This window comes from Phycodurus eques, chromosome 18, assembly GCF_024500275.1.
Source record: "Phycodurus eques isolate BA_2022a chromosome 18, UOR_Pequ_1.1, whole genome shotgun sequence".
Taxonomy (NCBI): Eukaryota; Metazoa; Chordata; class Actinopteri; order Syngnathiformes; family Syngnathidae; genus Phycodurus; species Phycodurus eques.
In genome coordinates this window covers 15,793,912-15,818,472 of record NC_084542.1, presented here as the reverse complement: position 1 = coordinate 15,818,472, position 24,561 = coordinate 15,793,912, and the positions used below count along the sequence as shown (strand labels likewise).

The window sequence follows — 24,561 nt, the reverse complement described above, 5'->3', positions numbered from 1 at the left end:
CATAATTTAAATGTTTTAAATAATGATTTTATTATGTTACAGATACTATACTTATATAGTAATAACATTTAATTTTTTGAAATTATAATTTGTTACTATGAAATACTACATTTCAATGACAAATACTTGCAGAGACTGGCGGGTGCCACATGGTGGCGCTGCTATAAGACCCTCCGTAAACATCACCATCAAAAGGAGCCTGTTGCTGCCAGCCAAGAAGTAGTGCCAAGTACCGGGCCGAGCTCCCGTGCACCCACACGGCACCAGGCCTCCTCTTTTGCGGGGAGCAGTCGCACCCACCGTGGGACGGTGGGGGCCCGGGGTGCAGGAGAGGAAGCACCGCGGCCGAGAGCCTCGGTGCGGCTCACCCGGATGGTGCTGAAGCTGCTCACTGGGGCGGGGGAAGGAAAAAAGGAAGAAAAAAAGAACAAGGCGGATGCTTCTGCTATAAACTCGGTCTATTGACGCCTTTTTCAATGCGAATCCCCCATTTGGACCTTTTGCGTCTCCCAGTGGACGAGCGACCGGGAGAACTGCGCACAGGGGTCGGTGAGTGAAGCTTGCTATCCGGGGAACACCGACGCCGGGTCGGGCCTCGTTAGGTTCGGCTTCGCGGTGGAGCGAGTGGGGGGGATGTTGGCCGGATAACTTGATCGAACGCGCAGCAGCAGCAGAAGAAGAAGCAACAGCAGCAGGGAAAAGCGAAACAAGATGGAGGAGGCTGCTCTCGGAGCTTCACGGCCGGCTGCGCAGGAAACCGAGGACGGATCCGTGACCCGGAAGGACGAGGCCCTGCTGGAGGACGAGATGGAGAGGCTTTTGGAGGAAAACGACTACCTGAAGGTTGGAAACGCATTCCATGCTCATCTAATGCTGTTGCTCTGCTTGTCTACAAAGTCATTCAATAATAGGAACACAACCTAATGAGATTCTATATGTGAACGTCAATAATGTTCAATTTGACATTGTGATAGTATTTCTGTGAATGTAAAGAGCTTTAATACACACGTACAGTGGGTACGGGAAGTATTCAGACCCCCTTCAATTTTTCACTTTTTTATATTGCAGCCATTTTCTAAAATCATTTAAGTTCATTTTTTTTCCTTATTAATGTACACACAGCACCCCATATTGAAAGAAAAAAAACGTAATTGTTGAATTTTTTGCTGATTTGTTAAAGGCCAACTAAAATAAAAACTGCAATATCACACAGCCATAAATATTCAGACCCTTTGCGGTGACACTCACATATTTATCTCGGGTGCTGTCCATTTCTTCTGATCATCTTTGAGATGGTTTTACGCCTTCATTGGAGTTCAGCTGTGTTTGATTATACTGATTGGACTTGATGAGGAAAGCCACACCCCTGTCTATATAAGACCTTACAGCTCACAGTGCATGTCAGAGCAAATGAGAATCATGAGGTCAAAAGGAACTGCCCGAAGAGCTCAGAGACAAAATTGTGGCAAGGCACAGATTTACAAGGTTACAAAAAAAATTCTGCTGCACTTAAGGTTCCTAAGAGCACAGTGGGCTCCATAATCCTGAAATGGAAGACGTTTGGGACGACCAGAACCCTTCCTAGAGCTGGCCGTCCGGCCAAACTGAGCAATTGGAGGAGAAGAGCCTTGGTGAGAGAGGTAAAGAAGAACGATCACTGTGGCTGAGCTCCAGAGATGCAGTCGGGAGATGGGCCAAAGTTCTAGAAAGTCAACCATCACTGCAGCCCTCCGCCAGTCGGGCCTTTATGGCAGAGTGGCCCGACGGAAGCCTCTCCTCAGTGCAAGACGCATGAAAGCCCGCATGGAGTTTGCTTTAAAAAAAAAAAAAAAAAAAACACCTGAAGGACTCCAAGATGGTGAGAAATAAGATGATCTGGTCTGATGAGACCAAGATAGAAATTGTTGGCCTTAACTCTAAGTGGCACATGTGGAGAAAACCAGGCACTGCTCATCACCTGTCCAATACAGTCCCAACAGTGAAGCATGGTGGTGGCAGCATCATGTTTGTGTTTTTCAGCTGCAGGGACAGGGAGACCGGTTGCAATCGAAGGAAAGATGAATGCGGCCAAGTACAGGAATATCCTGTTTCTAATATTTTGACCCACAGCTCTCACTGTGGTGTAATGCAGCTTTTGATCATTGCAAACTACAACCGCAATGATTAAATATATTGTTACGTTAAAAAAGGATGCACGCAGAAAGGCTGAAACAGAGATTCAAACCCAGAACCTCAGAACTGTGAAGCCAATGTGCTGCCCTAAATATTCCCGAATGCAAAATTCTAGGCACAGTAAAGAGTGAACAGTTAAACATCCCCAAAGCTTAGATCTAAGCGGACAGATGACTAATTGGTTATTGATCTGCTTCGTATCGATCCCCTGCGATCAATGAGATATTTTGTACAACAGATGAGATTGCTCATTGTTGCCCATGTTTAGTTTTTGAATTTCTAATTTTGTAAACTGGAGTCACGGGAAGTGCTTCTGATAGAGTTTAGGTTTTGACTTGGCCGTCACTGGTGAAACGGATCTAGGAATTTCTCATAGTCTTCATTTGCCGTCCAGTGCGAGATCGAGGAGATGAGGGCCGAGATGGACGAAATGCGCGACACGTTCTACGAGGAAGACACGTGTCAGCTGCAGGAGATTAAGCGCGACCTGGAGCGAGCCAACAAAAACTGCCGGATCCTGCAGTACCGCCTGCGCAAGGCCGAGAGGAAGCGGCTGCGCTTCGCCCACACGGGGGAGATCGACGAGGAGCTGCTTAGGAGTCTGGAACAGGACCTCAAGGTATGGAGTGTGTGCTGCCGTCATTGGTTTCAAAAATCAACATGTTGGGGCTGGGGCAGGTGGCCAAAGATGTGTCGGTGAGGCTGCACCACGAGCTGGAGAAGGTGGAGGAGACCCGCGCCAAGACGGAAGACGAGAACGAGAAGCTGAGACAGAGCCTCATCGAGGTGGAGGTGACCAAACAAGCCCTGCAAAACGAACTAGACAAAGCCAAAGAGGTGGGTGTAGCAACGTCATGGTGGGTCTGGGACTAGAGTGATCCCTGCAGGATATCGCGGTTCTCTTGCTGCCCCACTGTGTTCCAGATTTCTAAGCAATCGTTTTTTAATGAGTTTTAAAGACTGTAAAGTGAATTCAGGTTTCATTCTAAATACAATAGCTCTTATCTGTGGTGTTTCAAATTTACAAGATATTTATGTCACTGAAAGTGTTTTCAGTTTAAATGCCTTTTGATTCTTATTCTGGTTTTTTATTCTGGTTACTTTACCGTTGACTGTAATCAACTTTGTCACTGATGTTTTGATCATTGACTTGTCTCAGAAGAAACGAGGAGGTAAAGACATTCAGAAGACTGACAAGAAAGCAGCACCGACACCCACAGAGGTGAGTCCACAGTCCTGTTCACTGGTGGCCCTGTTCAACTATCCATCCATTTTCTATCACACTTGTCCTCATTTGGGTTGCAAGTGAACGGGAATCTCGTCCAATTGACCTTTGGAAAAATAATCTTTCAAGAATTTTTTTTTTTTCCCCCCCTGATAATCCATCAATGAAAATCCTCAGAATCGCCCACTCCTCATCCTGCTGGAACATGTTTAGGTTTTCTTGACTGAAATCCTGGACTTTTAAAATGTTTTTATTTACATTTTTTGGAGGGGGGGGGGGGGGGGGGCCGAGAAAATTCTCTTATCCTTATAGGGAGACGAGAGTTCCAATGTTGATCTTAGTCCAATCTTTTTAAGAGGTTTTGATTCAGAAATAAACAGTCTGTCATCCTTCCAATCTTAACTCCCTTCTCCTAAAATCTGATTACATGCACTTCATCTTGAACTCCTGAACACACTTTCTCTTTCTGTCTAGGAGGACAACGAGGACCTTAAGTGCCAGTTGTCCTTGATCCAGGAGGAGGCCATACTCATGAGGAGGAAGACGGCCACCATCGACAAAGAGAAGGATCGTCTGGAGCAAGAGCTGCAGAAGTACCGCTCCTTCTACGGCGAACTCGACAGCAGCCATCCCAAAGGCGAGGCCGGGGGGCCGCCCTCCACCCGTGAGTCCGAGCTCAAGCTACGCCTCCGCCTGGTGGAGGAGGAGGCCAACATCCTCGGGAGGAAAATTGTCGAGTTGGAGGTGAGAGTGGACGACGGTGTCAATTACTCACAAATGTTGGCTATTGGCGACAGGAACACTGTATAGCAGCACTCCAAAATGGCGAACATCCTAGGTATAGTGGATAGGGAGTGATTCTGAACACTGCCATGGTTCACCAGGCAGGAAAAGTTAGCATGTCAGAACCGATGTATCTCCTCATTGTCAAGCCGGTTCCATTGTCTTGTGCAGGTGGAGAACCGAGGCCTGAGGGCCGAGCTGGATGATCTCCGTGGTGAGGGCGAAGGGGAGGGTGGCTCCGGGGCCGGCGCAATGGGCGGCACGGGGCGAGGGCTCGGGGACGACCTGACTGAGCTCAGACAGCAGCTACAGCTGGTGGAAGACGAGGCCGAGCTTCTACGGAGGAACCTTGCCGATGCCGAGGAACAGAACCAGAGGGTGACCAACGATTTGAACAAGATGCGATTCAAAGCCGGCACCCACGAGGGCGGGGCCCGGCACGGAGGAGGCTCGGGGGGAGGCGGGGTGGACGGGGCGAAGGCCGAGGCTCTGCAGGAGGAACTGAAGGCAGCCAGGCTTCAGATCAATGACTTAAGTGGCAAGGTATACAAAGTTATTCATTTCACATTTTGGCATATTTCATGATGCATATTGTTTTGTTTTTTGCTCTAAATTAGCCCCGAGTGTGCCATCTAAGAAATTGAAAATGCAATTAATATGAATGAATCACAGCAAAGTTACTCAGTCAGAACACTTTTATTTTCGCTTTCTCCTGTTGTCAGCTATAACCATTTGTCTAAACCAGGAAGGCAGATGTGCTTCTGTGTTGTCAAATAATGACTCCGGCCTCTCGTCAGAGTCCCAATTCACCGTCCTTCAGCTTATTAACTAAAATAACAATACAAAAGTAGAACTAAGGTATGGCAAAAGTTCAAAAGTAACGGTCTCGAGAGCAAAGCCTACAGCAGGATCAGCACCAGGAGTTTTTGGGTTACGTGTGTAAACACATCCTGCCAATTCTTGAGTCTCTTTACAAAATTCCCCCACAATGGAATGTTTAATAAGCAGTAAAACGGTGACAATCCCTAACTTATATACTTGTAGTAGTAACACCATCTCCAGAATTTCTTAGAATTTTCTTCCATAATTCAGATCCAATGTATCCAAAAACATTCATCAACCACTTTCCTGTTCATTCAGGTGATGCAGTTGCAATACGAGAACCGCGTACTGCTGTCTAACATGCAGCGCTACGACCTGGCCTCCCACCTGTCCCTGCGGCCCAGTCCGAGGGACAGTGACGCCGAGAGCGACAGCGGAGGCGGGACTAGCGGTCGCCGCGAAAGCGATGAGGATTCCACGTCGTCCCGCCTGCTCCCGCCTCACCGCAAACGCGAGGGCCCCGTCGGCGGCGAAAGCGATCCGGACGAAGTCAGAAACAATAACGGCAGCAGTCGTTGTCAGACGCCCACCAGGGGTCTGCTCACCCCGTCGGGATCAGAGGGGGCCGCCTCCTCCCCGTTGGCTCGCTACCTGCCCGGCGGCCGCTGCAGCCGGCGCGACAGGCAGCAGATGATCGACATCCGCGTGGAAGCGGAGAGGCTCGTCCAGACCATCGACCGACTCATCGCAGACACAGCGGTGATCATCTCAGAAGCGAGGGTCTACATTTCCGTTGGCGAACTGGAGCAAGGCGGTGAGGACGACGGGAGCCGGATCAGGGAGCACGAGCTGCTGTATCGTATCAACGCCCAAATGAAAGCCTTCAGGAAGGAACTACAGGCCTTCATAGACAAACTGGAAGTGCCCAGGCTGGAGGACAGGGAGACAGAGGAGCCGCTGTCGGTGAGAAAGGAAAAACGGCCACTTAGTAGTCCCTCCAGGATTTCAGTTTTTTTGTTTCATTGTTGCACTACAACTTTTTCTTGGGTCAATTACAACATTTGTAAGGCAAAACACTTGCATCTCAAATCATCTTTGCCTATTGAAATCACGAGTACTTTTACAGTTGTTGAGTACAAATCACGTGTACTTTATTAGTAATTTTTTGAAGAGGATCAAGATTGTATGCCGTTTGTGTTCAAATATCCGTTGGGTAAATGTTTCTAAATCCGCAACTACCGATGCTAACTGTTAGCATGTAAATGGTGTTTTCTATTATATGTTAGCATTAAGCTAAACAGACTTTCGTAAGGCACAGAGCTATGTGGTTATTTAAAATACACAACTTGTAATTCTCTTTGTTTAGTTTAGCAGTAATCTTCAACTGGCACTGGCATTAAACACCTTGAGGCCTTTAGTTTGTTGAATTGTTCACTATTTGCCAAACTACTGCTTATTGTGAAGTGAGGTGCTATCTTTTCTCGTTCCTCTGCTTCACACACTCGTGCACTCCATCTCTGATGCTTCACACCAAAATAAGGAGTTAAGTTTGCAGAGGGAACACTATGACTGGTGAAACGCTAAAGCTCAGAGGATTAGACCAATTTAACAAAATCTAATTGCAGGTCTTGCGTATTATTTGTAGGGATTGCTTAAATTTGCGTACAGTGTTGTGATCGTGACATCGTGAATTCCTGGGGGGACTGACTTTGAATTGTTCCTTCAAGTAGTTTTGTGCTGATTGTAATTCTTAATTTCTTCCCCACTTGCCACCTCATGATCCACTTCCCAGATGTTCCAGCCTATCATTTTGCTCATCCTCATACTTGTGTTGTTCTCCTCCCTCTCTTACGCCACCATCTTTAAACTGGTCTTTCTCTTCACCCTATTCTTTGTTCTGTGATTGGACGCCTCCCCCTCCCCACCGCCCCTTTCTTTATCTGCATTCATCCCCTGTCGGTTCTTCTCTGTTGATTTGATATTTTTTGTTCCCTTCCCCCTCACCGCATTATTTGTTGCCAAGGTTACCAAAAAGCACAGGGGAAAGCTCAGCACTTCCCTGTCACGTTCCCGTTACCCTTAACACCCGACGGAGTAAGTCCCAGGAGAAGGTGAGTTGATTTTACTTGTTGCTAGACTACATATACAGAGTCAAGCTCCTTTTGTCCTTGAATACAATTTACAAAACGTAACAATTTATGTATTATGGACACACATGTTTTTGTACCGAGGAGAAGATGAGGTTCAAACCCGGAACCTTTGACTGTGAGACAGAAGTGCTAACCAATGCTGGTTTTGGAGAGAAGGGGTACGCCCTGGACCGGTTGCCAGGAAGTCGCAATAAACCAATGCCTAATAATTCTGATTGCGTGATGGTTGTTGATGTTAGTACAAGGTTGGGCAAGGAAACCTAAATGACCTTCATGTCCTGATTTAACCTTGCATGGAAATGCTTTTGGATTCAGAAGAGATTAGGTCAGGACAGCCGTCAGCTCTTTGCTGTTCGACAACATGTTATGGCCCAAACCCACAACATCACCCCGCTGTCATCACTTGAAGATAAAGCATGGACAGTTTGTTTTTGTACCTGCCTTTAACTCCTTTAGGGCCCATGTTCTCATTTATGAGGGAACCGCGACAGGTGGAGGCTTGCAAACGAGAAGATTCTGACGCCCACAACGTTTTCCAACAGCGGGGCCCGGCAATTAGAGGACGGGAATTAGCAAATGAGTGGTGAGCGGATAAGGCAGATGAACACTAGCAACTGTCTGGCACGGGTTCGAGTTACAGCACGAGTTGCGCTGACATTCCACGCGTTTCTCTCTCGTTAAACATCCTGGAAGTCAGGAGCCATTCTTGGAATATTTGCTCACTTGACTCAATAATAATAAGGTTATGAGCATGCTCATGGAACAAAATAAACTTGTATCTTAAAGGCACAACCAAGAAAATAAAGTCCACTCCAGTGTCTTTTTCCTGGAGGTGTGCTTGTGTGTTTTGGTGGTGGGGTCACCAAAGTAGGGTCTTGCTCTGAGTGCCATTCAGGCTAAAACTACCAAAAAAAAATGTGTTTTTAATTTTTTTTAAATGCGGTCTCCACAGCCACATAGTGGATTTCCATCTATTGCTATTTGGTCTGGAATGTACCTGCCTTGCAAAAGATGGGGGTTGACTGCATTGAATCAAATATAATTAGCCACCCACTTGGCATCCATCGGAAAAAAATGGTTAGGGTCACAAGACGGAAATCTGCCCGGACGCCTGCGAGCGGAGTGGCAACAGAGAAGCCAATTGGCCAAAAGATGGCGGCGGGCTTAAATAGCTATGAAAACACTTTCGCTCTCTCCCACCAACCTTGAGTAATTTTAGCCAGGATGCTGGTGACGACAGTTGTCCTATTGGAGCCTTCAGATGCTGGAATAAATTTGACATTATGATACTGGACCCCCACCGCCACTCCCCCACACCCCGCAGGCTCCACCTTCACAAACGGAGGAGGAGGGGGTTGTTTACTCTTTTGTTCAATGACTTGACCTCGATATGGGGGTGTGACTGCGGGGGAGGAAGGAGTGGGAGGCTGGGGCCGGTGGCGGTCTTTAAAATGAGCCCACCCGGATTTACGTAACACGAGAGTGGAAAAACAAGGAGACCGGGGGCAGAGAGAGACACTTGACAGATCGGAGGCAAGTGGAGGTGATTCAGGTCCAGAGACTAGACCTGACTGGGGGATTTACTGGAGTGCGAGGACAATAAATCATTTTGGTTTTTTTCACCTGGAACAAGGTAGGGTTATTTACATTAACATCAAATTTCTAATTGTTGTCCAGCCATACATTTTATATAGCGCTTGTCCGAATTAAGGAAACAGGGTACACCCTGGACTGGTCCCTGGTCAATTGCAGGGCACATTAACGCCGATGAACAATTTAGGGGTCTAACTTGCATGTACCTCAAAATTATGAAGCAAACATGCTAAACACTAGACCACTGTGCTGCCTTGTAAAAAAATATTTATATCACGGGCTATTTCAAGACCTCCTAGGACCATAGTAAATTCATGTAAAAATATAATATTTGATATATGAGCATGAGTGGATGAAATGTTTTCAGGCTTTTCATATCAGTTTCAGGCCAAATATGGATGGAACTGACTGTTATTTTGTTAAACCTCGACAGAACTACTACCCATTTGAGCGCACACAAATGTGCCGTAAGCGACGCTGACGGACCGCATGGCTCCGGTTGAATGTCAGGGTTTTTTTTTGGTGCTTCTCATTCACTCGATTAACCATCTTTCTCACTATCGCGACACACACGTTCTACCACGACACATACGGTTTGTACCATACATAGACATTGTTCGACTACGATGTGCCTAATCTTGTCTGGCTTCCAAAGTGTTGGCATTTTCTCCTCATAATCGACGTGACGAGTCGAGATTCACCCCTAACCTTTGTTCTACTCAAAAGCTGTGCTGATCTCAAATCCAAAGCAATGCAATGCTGCCATCTACAGGGATCTGCTTGTAATTAGTGGTTTACACACATGAATTTCTGGGTGAGACCCTCTTCCGCACCTGCCCGTTGAAAAACTTACTTGATGCATACATTTGTCGGTGGCAGAAATGGTTGGATTCCAGTTGACAAATATAAACGTGCTTGGCACTAAATGAGTTAAAAGTGCTCTTAATCTGAATAGTTCTCATCTCAAATTATGTTATGACTCCTTTAAAAAAGCAGCATTCGTCACACACGGTATAGCAATGACATTAGCAGCAGGAAGGCCGAGTGTCATGCTTCAGGCCACGTGTGCGCTCATGGGAAATGGGCGCTGGGCCGCATGCCTGGCGAGTCTTTCAAGCTACGTGGCGAGGTGTGTGCTCATGCAAGGGAGGGCGTCAGCAAAAAGGCCCGAGAGGCTAAAACGGTGTCACGTCATGCATCCGGTGTGTCCACACGTGCTATGCAAGTGGTCTCATTACACGCCTGCGAATTTAGGACAAGGACGCAATGAAACAATGAATTGGTCACATTAGTATTGGGAGGTCATGTTTTAGGAATGTTTACTCAAATAGTAAATGTTGAAAAAAAAAGGCAAGAAAAATGTTGAAAAAAAAGGCAAGAATATATTGTGTTTCAGTGCAGGTCCAGATTTGTCAGGTTTTCTTTGAATTCTCTGCTATTTTTGTCATTACTACTTTTTAACCTGACTGTACATCTGATTTAATTTTTTTTGTTCAGGATATTTTGGCATAATTAAATTAATAAGAAATTATTTAAAAAAAAATATCACTTGAATATCCTCGGTACAAAATAATTGCTTAAAAATCTGTAATAACGACTGATCGAGATTCTTTGTAATCCAAACAGATTTGTTTGCTGGCTAGAAAGTGTGCCAGTTTTTTTCAAAAGCCCATGTGTTTGTCTTTCTAGTGTTTCCCTAGCAATCCATCCAACGCTGTGACGGAGAGCGGCATTCCTGCAGTCACACACCGACAGGGAAGTGAAACGTAAATTGTCATTTGAAGGGGGGGGGGGGGTTAAAAAGAGGCCTCAGAGTGTCAGGTGGCTAGCGTCATGGCGGCAATTGATCTAGAGTGCGGGCTGCAACATAGCGGGCGAGGCTGGGGGACAGAGAGGCACGACATGATGGACAACTTTGACTCAGAAATGCAAGAGTGGGAGGACCAGCTGCAGGACATCCAGAGGAAAATAGAGGAGGTGAGCACCCAACTTGGATGTACTCTTCGGTTATGCTGTTACTTGACTGTCAACATGACGTAAGATTAACTTCACGGCACTAATGGAGACACAAAATGATGAAATGCACATTATGTGACACGTGTACATATAAGGTGTGTCAGAAAGCTTCCAGGACAAGTCACAAAAAAATATATTTTATTATTGTTTATTATAGTAATAGATCTTGTCTCATAGTGTAGGATGCGCTGCTAGTGAGGTTCTTATTAGCATGTTGGCAGTGTTGCAGCAATGATATAGACAAATGTTCACAGGCTAATTTAGTCACGTGCTGATAGATGCGCACATTTTGAAAGCAGATACCGGCGGAAGTATGTCGGTAGCCATGTAGAATATTGTGGGGATTACTAAACCGCGGAGAAATTTCGGGAGTATTGTAAGGGAAGTAATCCATGTTCCATTTGCACATTTCAGCTGTACAATGAGGTTCAAGCACGTAGGGAACGGAACGGCGTCACCGGAGAAAACCACAATAACTTCAACGATGGCCCCGGGAAACATGGCAACTGCAGTTTTAGACCTATTCATCAAAACAACTGTCACCGTAGCAACGGGCTCAGCTACCCCCAAGGCCACCAGAACGGCATTTCGAAGATCGGAGACTTACTGGAGGACTACCTGGGCCACGGGAAGCACGTGAATCGGAAGAACAACGGCACTCGCCACGTGGTAAGTCCCAAAACAGACCTTTGAAAACACTCAAATTAGAAGTATTATAAAGAGCCTGAATAGTTCTACAAACATGACGCTGACTAAATGAATGAGGCCAATGCTCCTAAAGTAGCACATTTATTTAAAGCTTTGACTGACAGATGCAGGTAGACCATTTTAAAAAGGCATGCTTGAATCTCTTTCAGCACTTCAGCGACACCATTAAAGTGAGTCAGGACTTTCCTGTGTATCAGGACGAGAGCGGAAGAAGAACAGCAAATCAAAGGTACGGGAGATTTTTGTATACAGAGAAGCCTGGTGTACCACAGGGGATTTATTCCAGAACCCTGCATTTTTCATTCCTGTTTTTCTGATTTCTTCTGTGGTCTTTATCTCACTCCAGGATGGGACATGAGCAGGTTTTGTGCAGTTTTGAGGAGTCAGAAAACCGAAAGAACAGGGCGCCTAATGCGAAAAGTTGTCCCAACAAAGAAAACTCAGTTTCCAAGCCGCCTCTCGGACAGAAGGAAGCCGCCGCCCCACCACGCTCCACCGCTCAGCTCACGACAGCGGAGTCGCCGACTCTAGACAGTAAATCCTACGGTCTCTGTGTCCTCGGTGACAGGAAGTGCGGCAGCCCGTCCATTCTCAGGAAGTTTGGGGCAATGCTGCAGGAGAATGAGGGCAAAACACTGACCGATGCGGGTGTGGTAACGTCGGAGATCAAGTGCCTCAGTCCCGGGTGCAAGCGCAGGGGGGCTGCAGCAGGACCTGGCAAGACCCCCTTCCAAAAATGCAATTCCGAAGTGGACCACGGGGTGTCAGACCCCGCCACACATCACCACAGAGATTTGCGAGGAGGATCCCAGCCCAGATTGCAGGTTCCTGGGAGTCCGAGGACTAGGCCTAGGTCCAATAGCGCCGCCGACAGAGAGAGAGTGAGGAAGCCCGTGGACTCCTGGATTCGGAGGACCAGGTTGGGGAGTCAGTCGGACTTTTCTGGTTGTGGGAGAGATGAAGACCTCATTGAGTTGCTGGACATGCTGGAGATCCAGCACGAGTACACGTCCAGAGCTGGACACACAGCCTATAAGATTGACCCACAGCAGGTATGTCTCCCATACTAGTGTCTGGAGGCCTTTTCACACAGTGGTGAGAAATACATTTTCCAAAGGGGCCATGTGAGAAACTGGAATTGTTGTCGAGGCTCATGCCGACCTCAATTGTATCTCATATCAAAAAGAATGTTACTAATAAGAGGTCCACCTTCTGTCATTGTCCCTCGTCGCTTTCCCCCCCCCCCCACTGCAGTCGTTTATTAGCTTGAGCTTTTTAAAAGCTACTGAGCACAGCAAAAACCGACACATGCGACGAACTCGCCATATCGTCCGATAACACCTCAAGATAAACTTAGCTCCTCCCCGACATACAAAGATCTTAGCACAGTTGAGTGGCTCTTAGGTCACCTTACGATACAGAGCGAGGAAAAACATGGCCGGTGTGAAAGGCGCCTTGCATTTTCTATCATTTTGTCTCACATGATAGCTGACCGGTCTTGTTTTCTCTCCAACAGGTAAATCCACCTCCGTGGTCCTCCGAGCCCAAGACAAGTTTCTCTCGTCCCGCTCGGCCGGCCAACCAGCGTCCTCCTTCCAGGTGGGCGAGCAGAACACCGAGCGCCAGGATAGCCGCCCCGTTCGGCCCAAACTACCGGCCCCCGAGCCCTCTCATCCGCCCCTCTACCCCCAAGACCAGAACCCCCAGCCCCTTTCTCAAGCATCGGCCGGGCAGTTGCTACTCGCGCCCCGCCGAGACCGTCATCATGTGATAGCATTTCATTCTCCAACACTTTCCATCAATGCCACATTCTGTGTAAATATTATGGACTGTGCTACGAGGGCTATGAATTTCATTTAGACTATGGAAAGCCCTTTGAGCATTTATTCAATATTGTTAATATATCCAGCTTAAGGTCCATGTACTAGTATGCTCTTTGGCCTCCCCAGTAAAACAATTCAGCGCACTAGTCGGAGATCAAATAAATGCTCATATGACTTTACAGCAAGCCGTTTAAGCATTGGATAAACGATCAAACGGCTTTCCGTATTTGAGTGACATCCAACATTCTCCATTGTTTGTGTGGTTCTTCACTTGGTCAACATGTTAGCATTTTGTTTAGCTGCTCCTCCCCTTTTGTCAACTTTCCCGATCTTTTCTCTCTCTCTTTTTTTTAATGACATTTCTTTCATGTATATTTATGTACTCGGTGATATTGCATGGAGCCCAAGTTTTAAGGGCGGCAATGTACTGTTAACATAAGTGTGACTTACAGTTTTATGTTGTCAAAGTATACATATACAGTATTTAAAATGTCCAAACAACCCATGTTATGAATGACTATGGTATGCCTTCATGTATTTTTTCTCTTAGTATTAAATAGTGATTTAACAACAAGTCTCTTTCTATATTTCAATATTTCATGAATCTGATCTACTAAAGAGTATCAGGGCCTTACTGAAAAAGGACACATTTTTAAAACTTGACTCACATGTATCTTAAACGAAAAGTTGCAATGTTATGAGAATAAAGTCAGAAACTTATGAGAATCAAGTTCTTAAAAAAAACAAAAAAAAAAAGCATTTATGTACAAATGTTTGTCCATCCATCCATCCATTTTCTGAGCCGCTTCTCCTCACTAGGGTCGCGGGAGCCTATCCCAGCTATCATCGGGCAGGAGGCGGGGTACACCATGAACTGGTTGCCAGCCAATCGCAGGGCACATACAAACAAACAACCATTCGCACTCACATTCACACCTACGGGCAATTTAGAGTTTTCAATTAACGTGCATGTTTTTGGGATGTGGGAGGAAACCGGAGAGCCCGGAGAATACCCATGCAGGCATGGGGAGGAACATGCAAACTCCACACAGGCGGGGCCGGGGATTGAACCCCGGTCCTCAGAACTGTGACGCTGACGCTCTAACCAGTCGCCCACCGTGCCGCCACACAGGGGTAAAGGTAAATTTAATGTTAATATTACAGCAGACTGCACATAAAATTGTGACTTTTTGAGTTCACTGCCACAAAGTCAAAGCAAAAAATAAAATAAAATTGTCCGAAGGATGTGTCGAGTCAAATAACAATTCCTTTATGGGCATTAGTATGTAACCATTAACTCATTCACCCTTCTCACACACACACACACACACACACACACAAGGGGCGTGGCGTGAAATTCAAATGTTGCCGTGCGTGTGCACGGATCCCTCGGCCCCCCTCACGTCAGCCAACCTGCTGGCGCTGTGTGGCAACTCGGGCCAAAAATAGTGAACGTGACGTTTGTTTTGGTGCCAGAAATCTTAGCCTGCTGGCTTCGTAGGGAGGTATAAATAAAGAGTGCGAGGGTGTGTGGGGGAATTTGCTTCCTCATTGGTTCCTTTAGTTTTAGGTAAATAATTACAAAATGTGTACAGTGAAATACATGTAAATGTGAGGGAATGTACTGCAACATTCAGTTGTGCGCTGTAACTATTTCCCCCTCACCAATTGGAATGCTCTAAATTCCTACCCCGCCCAAGGGTCCATCTTACAGGCTGGCACCTCCTCAGGCAGCATGGAGGGTATTTTAACGAGGCGTCCCATCGGCCCTTCTCGCCTCTCCTACCCTCCCCCTCTTCGGCCCTTTGCTTACTCTTGGAAAGCTTACAGCATATCGTTTCTCAGTCACTCGCGCATCCATTTTACTACGCTTTACCTCACAGACGACAAGCAGGAAAGAAGATGGAAATGTGACCAAATCCCGCACACCAGGAGCCGCAATGATTTTCTCATCATTCACACAGTATTTATTTCTTTACATTCAATTCAATCACTTAGTCTTTCTGAATTATATTATTATACTATTTTCCATATTGAAAAAAATTACAAACATTTATGTTGTTTATTGGGAAGGGAAGTTGGAACGAATTGATGGCATTTCCATTTATTTCAATGGGGAAAGATAATTTTCCATACAAGTGTTTTGCGTTAGGAGCCGGGTCACGGAACAAAAACTCTTTTCTCAAGACACCACAGTACTGTAGTTATTTTAGTGTTTCGTGGCTTTTATGACCAACAAGACCTGGGGGAAAACACATGCACTTCCGCTGTATTGGCGTGCCGGCATCATAAACATTGCAAACTTGCACACTAAAGCTTTAATAGCTGCGAGCACTCAAAGTGAGAGACTGAATGCCAGGCTGGTGCCAGGCAGACTCCAGGGCAGCCTCTATTCACGTGGGTATCATATCTTCAGCGCGAGTGTGATTACGGCCACGACATCTGTCGAGTGTGAGGTCTGGACGGCTGACATAATGTCTCCTTGTCGGTCTGAGACCCCCCCCGTGCGAATCCCGTGCTTTCGCTCCGCAATAATCCACCTGTCTTGCCGGCCTCTGCCCCCCTCTGAACGCCACAATTTACTGATTGGTGCTGGTGCTCAGAGTTTGGCGTTGGAAACCCTCAGCATGTGTTAGTTGCTACTGCGACGCACCTTTAAATAGACAGCAGACACTTACGTGTGAACGGAATGGCGAGCCGCTCGAGCATTTATTTGATATACTTGATATGCAGCTTAAGGTCCATGTACTAGTAACGAGTACTTTGGCATACATGAAAGGACTGTGTTACACTTCGGAAGCAAAACTGTGCACTAATTGACACCGGCATGCTACTAGTAATACTAGCGACATAATAATAATAATCATCATTTTACTCTTAGTCATGTTGCATCCGGGGTCGTCCAACGGGGGGTAAAGGGGACAAATGTCTCATTTTAGGGGCCCCTGGCTGTCCAGCAGCAAAACACAGAAAAACACATTTTAGGGGTGCTAGGACAATTTTTTGGGCAAAATGGGCTAGAATTGTACACTCCCAAAAATAACAATTAAAACCAATAATATTTTTTGCGTTATCGTAACACTCCATTACGAATAAATCACACATGGTCAGATACTCGAGTGGGCAGGGGGATTATTTAGGTGAGGCTACATTCAAATCTTGCTAGCAGTTTCAACACTGCAAACTTTCCCATTAATTGGTTCATCCACTTTTATTTAAGGTAGAAAAGATCCAGGGAAGATGAGGTGTGCCAACTCGGGATGTTGAAGGTGGTGCAGATTATTAAAAAGTTGGGAAAGGCTGCCATGGTGGTCTACAATGAACGGTTGAGTCACTTTTATTTACAAAGTGGAAAAGATCCAACATTCTGTCAAGTCCAGTCGGTCTTGCTCCACCTGTCCAAACTGTCTCCATTGAAGTGGAGAGCATCTCAAATGGCCGCCGATGACTGCGAGCGGTGGCCCCATCAAGGACGTGAAGGTCCTCGAACGGGTCTTGAGACTCTCTGGCCCCTCCGTTAAAATAGAAAATATCCACACACGCGAAAGCCTCGGCTCGTCTTTCAAAACAACTGCGTCCCAAGGGAATGGTGGGGGTTGATCTCGTTGGATTAGCCGGTGTTGCCCGGCAGAAGCGGCTCAGGCCAGGCTACTTGTCATGTGATGAATGACTAATTTGAATTTGGATTGCGGGGAGCGGGTGCGCTTGGAAGCGACGACGTGTGGCTCCTCACACATTCAGCTCGGGGGAATTGAGCATAACAAAGAATTGTGACATTGTTAATAGATGTGTGATATCGCTGGCGCGTTCGCAGACCAAAGCGGGCATGACTTTAACACACCATCTATTATGGATATCATGGTTGTCATGACGGATTAACAATTTTAATGTTTTTGTCTCAGGTAGGTAATGATTAGTTCATGACCCACTTTTATTTCTTTTCCAGTCCAACTATATACAGGTGTGAAGTTTATGCCAGGGGTGTCCAAAGTCTTTCCTCCCAGGGCTGCATACAGAAAAAGAGAAGGATCCAAGGGCCACTTTGAAATTATTTCATGTAGCAAACAAGCTAAAACCAAAGTATTAGGCAATTATATAGTGTTTATTATACATGATTGTTATGAAAAAAAAACTGTTACAACTTTCTGTTAAAGTTGATGAGGCCAATTTTGGGGTGGTCCGCGGCCCACTAGCCCATGAGAATAGATCCGCCCCTGCAATAAGCAGCTCTCCAGACTCTAAATTAAAACAAGTGCAATGCGGAATAAGATGAAAATTTTTAAAGCAATTACTTGAGGATCATTCATTAGTCCAACATTGGATGCCCGTAAACTATTTGAAGACAAATTGAGACACAACAAATTGAGAATCACTGGTGTGGACCGCTGGGTTTGTTTTACTTGACCGTTTTGCTGTGGACTACTTTGGGTTAAAATGACATCACCACTCACAACTAAAGATTAGACTTTAAGGACTTTAACTACTACCGCCCACTAAAAGCAGAAGACCAGCTCCAGAGAAAAAAAAAAAAAAGAAAAAAAGAAACCAGGGTAGTTGGTTGAGGGTTTGTTCTCGAGCAAGGTCGGGCTCAAGTATTGAGGACTGCGCCAGGGAAAGTGTCATCATATTATGGTCTCTAATTCGCTTTGGAAGTCTTTGTTGGAGGCTCGTAAGACAGGTGACGTGAGGACGGCTCTGTCACCAACTTCCTTGAGCATGACGAACAAGAATACGGCAGGATTTTTTTCATTGTCATTCCGTGTGAAAGGCAAAGACAGAATGGAGTCAAGGGGCCAAGTTGACCTGCCGATTTGCCGGCTTCTGAGGTTCTATCAGAAGCCAACTGGGCACATTCCCGGCAATACGGTGATAGCTTGCGAGTGCCCCAAATTACGAGTTTTTCCAAGTTACGCCGTAGCTCAGTTGCCTTTTAGCTTTGGACTTACAAGTTAGCGTTAGACACTCTACTACTAGATGGCGACATCGTACGTTGCAATATTTGGCCACCTTCAGTTCATGTTGTTATCTTGCGGTCAAGCGTATTTTCTGCTAACATTTCCATTTTTTAGTGTGCAGAGACTGTATTTTGCCAAATTAGCTGTGCTGGGTTGTGTGTGAACCCAGACACAGGTTGATAAAGCTCTCAGGTTCAAGTGCCAAGTCTGCTTGTGCGCCAGGGACGGTGTCACCTTCATACGGTCTCTGATTCACTTTGGAAGTCGTTGCGCGGACAGATCGAATGGCATTAACCTGCCTGAGCCTCACACCACCTGACCGCCGCATGACTAAAAGAACCCCTTTCACACTCTGAAAATCAAAGCTGGCTTTTTCCTGTCGGTGTTTGGTGCGACAGGCACAAAGAGAATGGAGGTCAGGATAAAGTAGAACCAACAATTAGCCTGCTTTGGATGTAGTATCAACCAACTTGACACTTCACGTTTCTTGCCAGGTTGCATTAGAAGCAATCGTCCATTAACCATTTTTTCACACATTCCATCTTGATAGTATCAAAGTGCACACGTTCCTATGATTCTGCGTGAAAGGCACAAGATGATAAATCCCTAAGCCTCAAGTGCTGAAAAGTGTTTACTTGTGCGCCGGGGACAATGTCTTCTTAATACGGTCTCTAGAGCACTCTGGAAGTCGTTAAGCGAAATCTTTCGGGCATGACTTTTCACACCACACGTCGAAAGGCACAATGGCACGGAGTGAAACAGAATCGCAGAAAGTCACAAGAGGCACACTGACATATCCCGCCTTGTTGCATTGAAAGCAAATGTCCTCTCCAGCAACTATTTTTTATGCCCTGCGATCAGTCTTGACCGTGTGAAATTGCAGGCAATTACGAGGCGTCTCTGGGTTCTGTGTGAAAGGAGCCAATGAATACCTGCTCGACTCATATTGTTCTGATTCGCCAGTTTTCCGCTTCTAAGAGGTACTGAAGTAAACCTTAGAATTAAATAATACCACATACTAAAATGGGGTTCTTACGCAACATGACTTATTTCAGGTCCAAAATGACATATGCGGCTAATTATACTAGTGTTATCTACACTGAAGAGAAAGGTATCAGAGCAAGCAAACATGAGGCTGCGGAACCCGGCGGGGGTCGTAACCAGATGAAGCCATCACCGCGTTGTTCTATATCCAGTGGCTGTAAATACTCAGTTTGACAGCTTGATGGGACGCATCAAAATACGACGCCGCCAAAGACACCCAGGTCGTGTCACTCAGCGTGGACGCTAAGTGATCAGATCAGCGGACCGCTCCCACTGTCACCCCAACAGGTCCGTGCCAAGGAACAGTTACACTATGTACCGATGCTACTAAACCAACAAGGCTTCTCATTAGTATATTTACGTAACATGGAATTGATGCTCTTTTCTTTTGCATAAAGATTAGACATACAGACAGACAGACAGTTAAATGGATGGTAAGAATAGATTTTTACTTTAACAAACCGGAAATAAATCCAAATTGTAATTTTTTTACTGTCATAATTATTGTGACACAAATTGCTGAATAGTTCCCGATTTATTTTTTCCTACATTTTAACAATGCATGTTATATGAACCTGAAGTTTGAAATAAGCAATTTAATTGAACAGTTTGTAGTATAGTTAAGGTTCAAACGATTATCGTAGGCAATTCTAACCGTTTTTTTTAACGACTGCGCTGGGGGTAAAAAAAATAATAATTAAATGCGGAACTGCAAGGTCACTGGCGTGTCTGCTGCTTTGCTGACATACGAAGATCTTACCCAGTTGAGATGTGTCACTTTTACGTATATACACTTGTACTTCTTTGACACCAATGACAGGGCTAGGGACCAAGTCCTGCCGCGAATAGGAAAATCCATGAGTAATTGACAGCCACACAAAAGGTTTTTAATTGCCTGTAGATGCCACAAAATGGTGGCAAAGCACCACTTTTGTCTAAATGAAGTTTCTCAACTCTTTTGGGCATAGTTCCTTGGCACCAACATGCCAGAAGATGAAGGCAAAACACTACTTTTGGATCAATGAAGATCCTCAACTCAATTCAACATAGTTCCTAGCTTTTGTGGACTTGCCGCTGTTTTTTGTTTACTAAAGTCGACCAAGTCGTACCAGAGTACTGCTCTATAGTGTCTGAGCCTACAGAACACACCAAGGCCCAGAATACGCGTTGCCATCATCATTGTCCAATCTGTGCATGCTATACGCCCAAAATATCATCTTTAAGATTTCAGATGTCATCATGGCGGTGATGCATCGGCGTTATAAATGGTTCAGTAGCGGCGGGCTTAGCGAGGCACGTCACTTGATAGGCGCTGATACGGTTAGCTCGATGATAGTCACGGTAGCTACGGTGAGGTCATTCGTGTCTCCTGCAGGCGTGAAACAGAACACCACGCCCCCCACCCCTTTCCCCACTGCAATGGCTGCCAACACCTTTGACATACATTTAACGTGTATGCGTGTTGTTTTTAAATGCTACGGCGATGACAGATCTAAAGCAGTTGAAGCATTATGGCTGTCTATAAGAGTGGATAACGGAGAATGATTAAAGTCATAAATAATCCCGCACAATAAAACTATATACAGCACACGCGGGCCTGCAGGTGGCGAAAGATACGTGACAGGACTATTTGGGGGGGGGGGGCCTCTGGATACTCAATACTGAAGACTTTCTACAGCGTGACGAGAGGAGGCATGTGACTACAACATCATGGCCCGTTGGCTTGTGAAGTTCTCAATATACGCTTTTAAAGTCACTGACAAATTTAGTGGTAGAATTGAACTATCTACAATAAATTAATATAGTGGAAAAACTAGTTTATTTTCGCACTTCAATTCAAAAGTGAACTATGCTGTATTTACATCTACTGCACACAGAGTGGCATATTACATGATTAAATCCTCGGAAATATTTTGATTATTACAGCTAATGAAAACCCAAAATACACCATTAAGTGATTAGTATTTTTACACGAGAGTAATAAAAAACCGTGTGACATTATGTCGTTTTATATTCAAAACTCTGGATTATTTTTATTTTTTTTTATTTAATAGAGTAAATAGATACATTTGAGAAACCCGGTTTTGTTAAAAATGGACAATTGTAATGCTTCGGCGCAGAAGGACGTCAGTCACAAAGTCACGTTTTCAAATGCACTACTATTATTTTGAACACAACTGTATATCGCAATTTAAAACCAAAATTCAAGATTAACGCAGATTACTTTCCCCTCCATTACTCAATATCGTAAAAACAGTTTGAAAAGTCAAACAAATGACACTTGCTATATTCCACTGTATACAGAGCACTTAAAAGGGCAGACATTGGTGTGATAGCATGTGTAAATATTTTCTGTCTGTGTAGAGTATGTGGCCCTATCATGTATTACGGTACTGTATATATACACCACATACGTCACATAGCGGAGAGTGCACACTTGGAGCCCTCATCGACCTCATCATTCCGTCGTTTTTGGCTAGGTTCATCTATAGTGTTGTTAATGTCCCTTCTTAAACACCCTGATATCACATCTCCTGTTCGAACACGACCAGACTTTCCTCTCCTCAGCCACTCCGATCCAGAGCTGTTCCCATACCAGCCGTGAGACATCTCTCCAGTGCGTTCCTGGGGGCCTCCTCCCAGTGGGACATGCTCCCGGAACACCTCATCGGGGAGGCATCCTAACAAGAGGCCCGAGCCACCTCATCTGACCACAACAGACCGATGCAGAGTCCGCATCACTGCAGACGCATGGAGATCTCCCGCTCCATTCTTCCCTCACTTGTGAACAACACCCTGAAATACTTGAACTCCTCCACTACTATTGGTATTTTGATCGTTTTAGTTGCAGTATTGACAAGATTCCAACTAAAGTGACAAAATTGAGTTCAAGCCTCATGAACAGCTGCATAATTTGTTCAACACCACCCTCTTGTGGAGACACGTTAATTGCACATGCTTCTCTAAATAGATGGTTGTTGAATTGAGACACAATGTAAATTCAATGTGAACAAACAGGACAAAGCACCACTTTAGTGTTCAATTTGCTTCAGTTTCATTTCAAATGTCAAACTGGTCTAGTCCCACCTCACCTGCTGCTACATCCCTACACTCCTGCCTGGTGACCTCAAACCAGCCAGATCTTTCTTGAAAATATTCCCCATATCTCTGCATTTATACTCATTGCGCCGTGTTATCCTATACGAAACCCACATTCAACTCGACCCGGCCCTCGTAGTACCTCGTAAACCCAACGCGGTCGCCTTGACTTACTCCTGCTGCGGAGGCCATCCTCATCTCCTGCTGACGCGGTCCTAGTGGAGTGGCGGCTCGTCCGACGAGCCGCCTCACCGCCGTCAACACACCACATATGGTCATGACGAACAGAAGAAGTCACAATTTTACAATCTAGAAGTCATACAAGGTGAAAAAAGCTGCACAATTACGGGAAAGTTGTAATACACAAGATTCAAGTCAAAATATGATAGAACAAAGGTATTTTACGATCATTTCATGATGTTACATTGGCTATGTTGCTAGCATGCTAGCTAGCTAGAAACAAAATGGCAACTCACCCCATGGTGGGAATTCATATTCAATTCCTAGAAAGATTTTCAAGGGCATCATTTGTGTTTGATATAAAATTTTGGGCAGTTCCTCAAACACATAACTGGAAAGCATGTGGTACACCAAACAAAATGCACTACAAAAAAAAAAGAGCCGTCGAGCCATTGAAGAATATGAAGAGTCAATTTATGGTTATAATATACAAAATTCAAAAAAAAAAAAAAAAAAAAAAGACAAAAGCAGATATTTTCCTTTGGCAAAGAAAATGGCAATAAAACACCTTTTAAAAAATAAAATAAAATAAAACGGTTCATGGTGGCTGAAATGATGATCACAAATGCATGAATGGTCTTCATCCTCTGGCACTTTTCAGCACCCTCTGTAAAGAAATAAAATGAAGCAAAAGTATATGTGAATTAACATCCTGGTAGGGGTGCAAGATGAGGATTTTTTTAAATTGGAAAAATGAATAAAGGTGCAAGAGTATTTGGGTTCGGCGACAAGGCACATGCATGTAATATGACATTGCAATACACAGTATTTTCGGACACATTTTATGCTTGCAATAAAATCTTGACTGCAATTATTATCTATTATTAGCATTTCTTTATTTATTAAAAATAATCAAATAACTTTAAAAAGAAAAAGCTAAATTTACATTAATTGAATGCTGAATATAATCGTTAATACCAATGTCATGGATTTAATTAAATATAAATGAAAAACATTTATAAATAAGTCATATGTTTGGAACAAAACATTTTTTTTGTTATTAGGTAAATAAGTACGTGTTATTGTGAGCATTGAGAAGTCAGATAGAAATCAAAGTGTAATTCTAATTAATCAAATTCCCAATAATTGTATTGTATTTGTCTATCTATCGCTTGTATGGCCTACTCCATCACGTACCTATTAATTACCTGAGTATTTATTTTCACGGTTATCAAAATCATTTGTCATTTTGTACTAAATTCCAGTCTATACTTTTCTTTTTTTTTTTTTTTTTTTTTTTTTTACTTTTACTTAAATAAATTAGTCCTATCAGTATTTCTACGTTTTTTTTTTTTTTTTTTCTTCACACAAGTATATGTACTTCTCCATAAGTAAAGAGTGAGACTAGCTTTAGCGTCTCTGAATAAATTGCGTTGGAGTTGGCGGACTCACCTTGGCGACTGCTTTGACGTGATGAGCCCTGATCGTTGAGGATTTCTCCTCAAAAGCTTTGGCCGTCGCCTGTTGGGCCAAATTGTTCAGGAAAAGAAGAGTGACGAGCTCCATCTGTGAACACAGATATAACATAGCAAGCTAACCTTAGACCCCATAAAGCCATTACCATTACCATTATCTTACCATTGCTTCGGACGCCGGCCTCACGTTAACGTTCCCCTTTGTCTTTGATTTGACTCTTTGCTTGAGTCTCGGGGCTTTGTTTAGCATGATAGAAGAGGTGCGAAAGGGTGAAAATTCGAAAAAAAATACGAGTTTGTTGACGGTTTCAAATGGCCCGCTGCGATTGACTACCAGGGGTGATTCTTCTTCTACGGTTTCCTACCCTTTACGGTTTGTTTGACTTCCTGTTTTCGCTTTACAGTCAGTGTTTTTTTTTCAAGTCGAACTGCTAACCAAATGAAAGGTCAAATCAAAGTTGTATTTATGATATAAGTATATATATATATATACAGTTCTTCAAACGGAGGCGAAAT

The 24,561-nt window shown here is 44.6% G+C and overlaps 2 protein-coding genes across 5 annotated transcripts; one reads left to right on the top strand and one right to left on the bottom strand.

The window, feature by feature from the left end:
- Positions 1-207: 207 nt before the first annotated feature.
- Positions 208-10,581, top strand: LOC133417156 (protein SOGA3-like). Of its 4 annotated transcripts, XM_061704697.1 has the most exons (9): positions 208-843; positions 2,567-2,791; positions 2,851-3,009; positions 3,332-3,394; positions 3,872-4,141; positions 4,352-4,723; positions 5,321-5,965; positions 7,026-7,113; positions 10,435-10,581. In XM_061704697.1, exons 1-8 carry the CDS (start codon positions 712-714, stop codon positions 7,083-7,085), a joined length of 1,926 nt encoding a protein of 641 aa, XP_061560681.1. In that variant the 5' UTR covers positions 208-711; the 3' UTR covers positions 7,086-7,113; positions 10,435-10,581. The 4 variants fall into 4 exon arrangements, with proteins under 4 accessions (XP_061560681.1, XP_061560680.1, XP_061560679.1 ...); XM_061704696.1 differs by lacking the exon at positions 10,435-10,581 and having other exon boundaries at positions 6,795-7,112; XM_061704695.1 differs by lacking the exons at positions 7,026-7,113; positions 10,435-10,581 and having other exon boundaries at positions 3,335-3,394; positions 5,321-6,675.
- cenpw (centromere protein W) lies at positions 5,800-24,400 on the bottom strand. Its single transcript, XM_061704698.1, has 5 exons — positions 24,209-24,400; positions 24,023-24,136; positions 22,867-23,237; positions 22,565-22,699; positions 5,800-5,959 (listed from the first exon to the last, which is right to left on the bottom strand). Exons 1-3 carry the CDS (start codon positions 24,293-24,295, stop codon positions 23,211-23,213), a joined length of 228 nt encoding a protein of 75 aa, XP_061560682.1. The 5' UTR covers positions 24,296-24,400; the 3' UTR covers positions 5,800-5,959; positions 22,565-22,699; positions 22,867-23,210.
- Between the last annotated feature and the right edge of the window lie 161 nt (positions 24,401-24,561).

Coding starts and splice junctions, on each gene's coding strand:
- LOC133417156 (XM_061704694.1), top strand. CDS start 712: ATGGAGGAGGCTGCTCTCGGAGCTTCACGGCCGGCTGCGCAGGAAACC. Junction 3,010..3,331: donor AACTAGACAAAGCCAAAGAG/GTGGGTGTAGCA, acceptor GACTTGTCTCAG/AAGAAACGAGGAGGTAAAGA. Junction 4,142..4,351: donor GGAAAATTGTCGAGTTGGAG/GTGAGAGTGGAC, acceptor TGTCTTGTGCAG/GTGGAGAACCGAGGCCTGAG.
- cenpw (XM_061704698.1), bottom strand. CDS start 24,295: ATGCTAAACAAAGCCCCGAGACTCAAGCAAAGAGTCAAATCAAAGACA. Junction 24,137..24,208: donor GGCCGGCGTCCGAAGCAATG/GTAAGATAATGG, acceptor CTGTGTTCACAG/ATGGAGCTCGTCACTCTTCT. Junction 23,238..24,022: donor ACGTCAAAGCAGTCGCCAAG/GTGAGTCCGCCA, acceptor ATTTCTTTACAG/AGGGTGCTGAAAAGTGCCAG.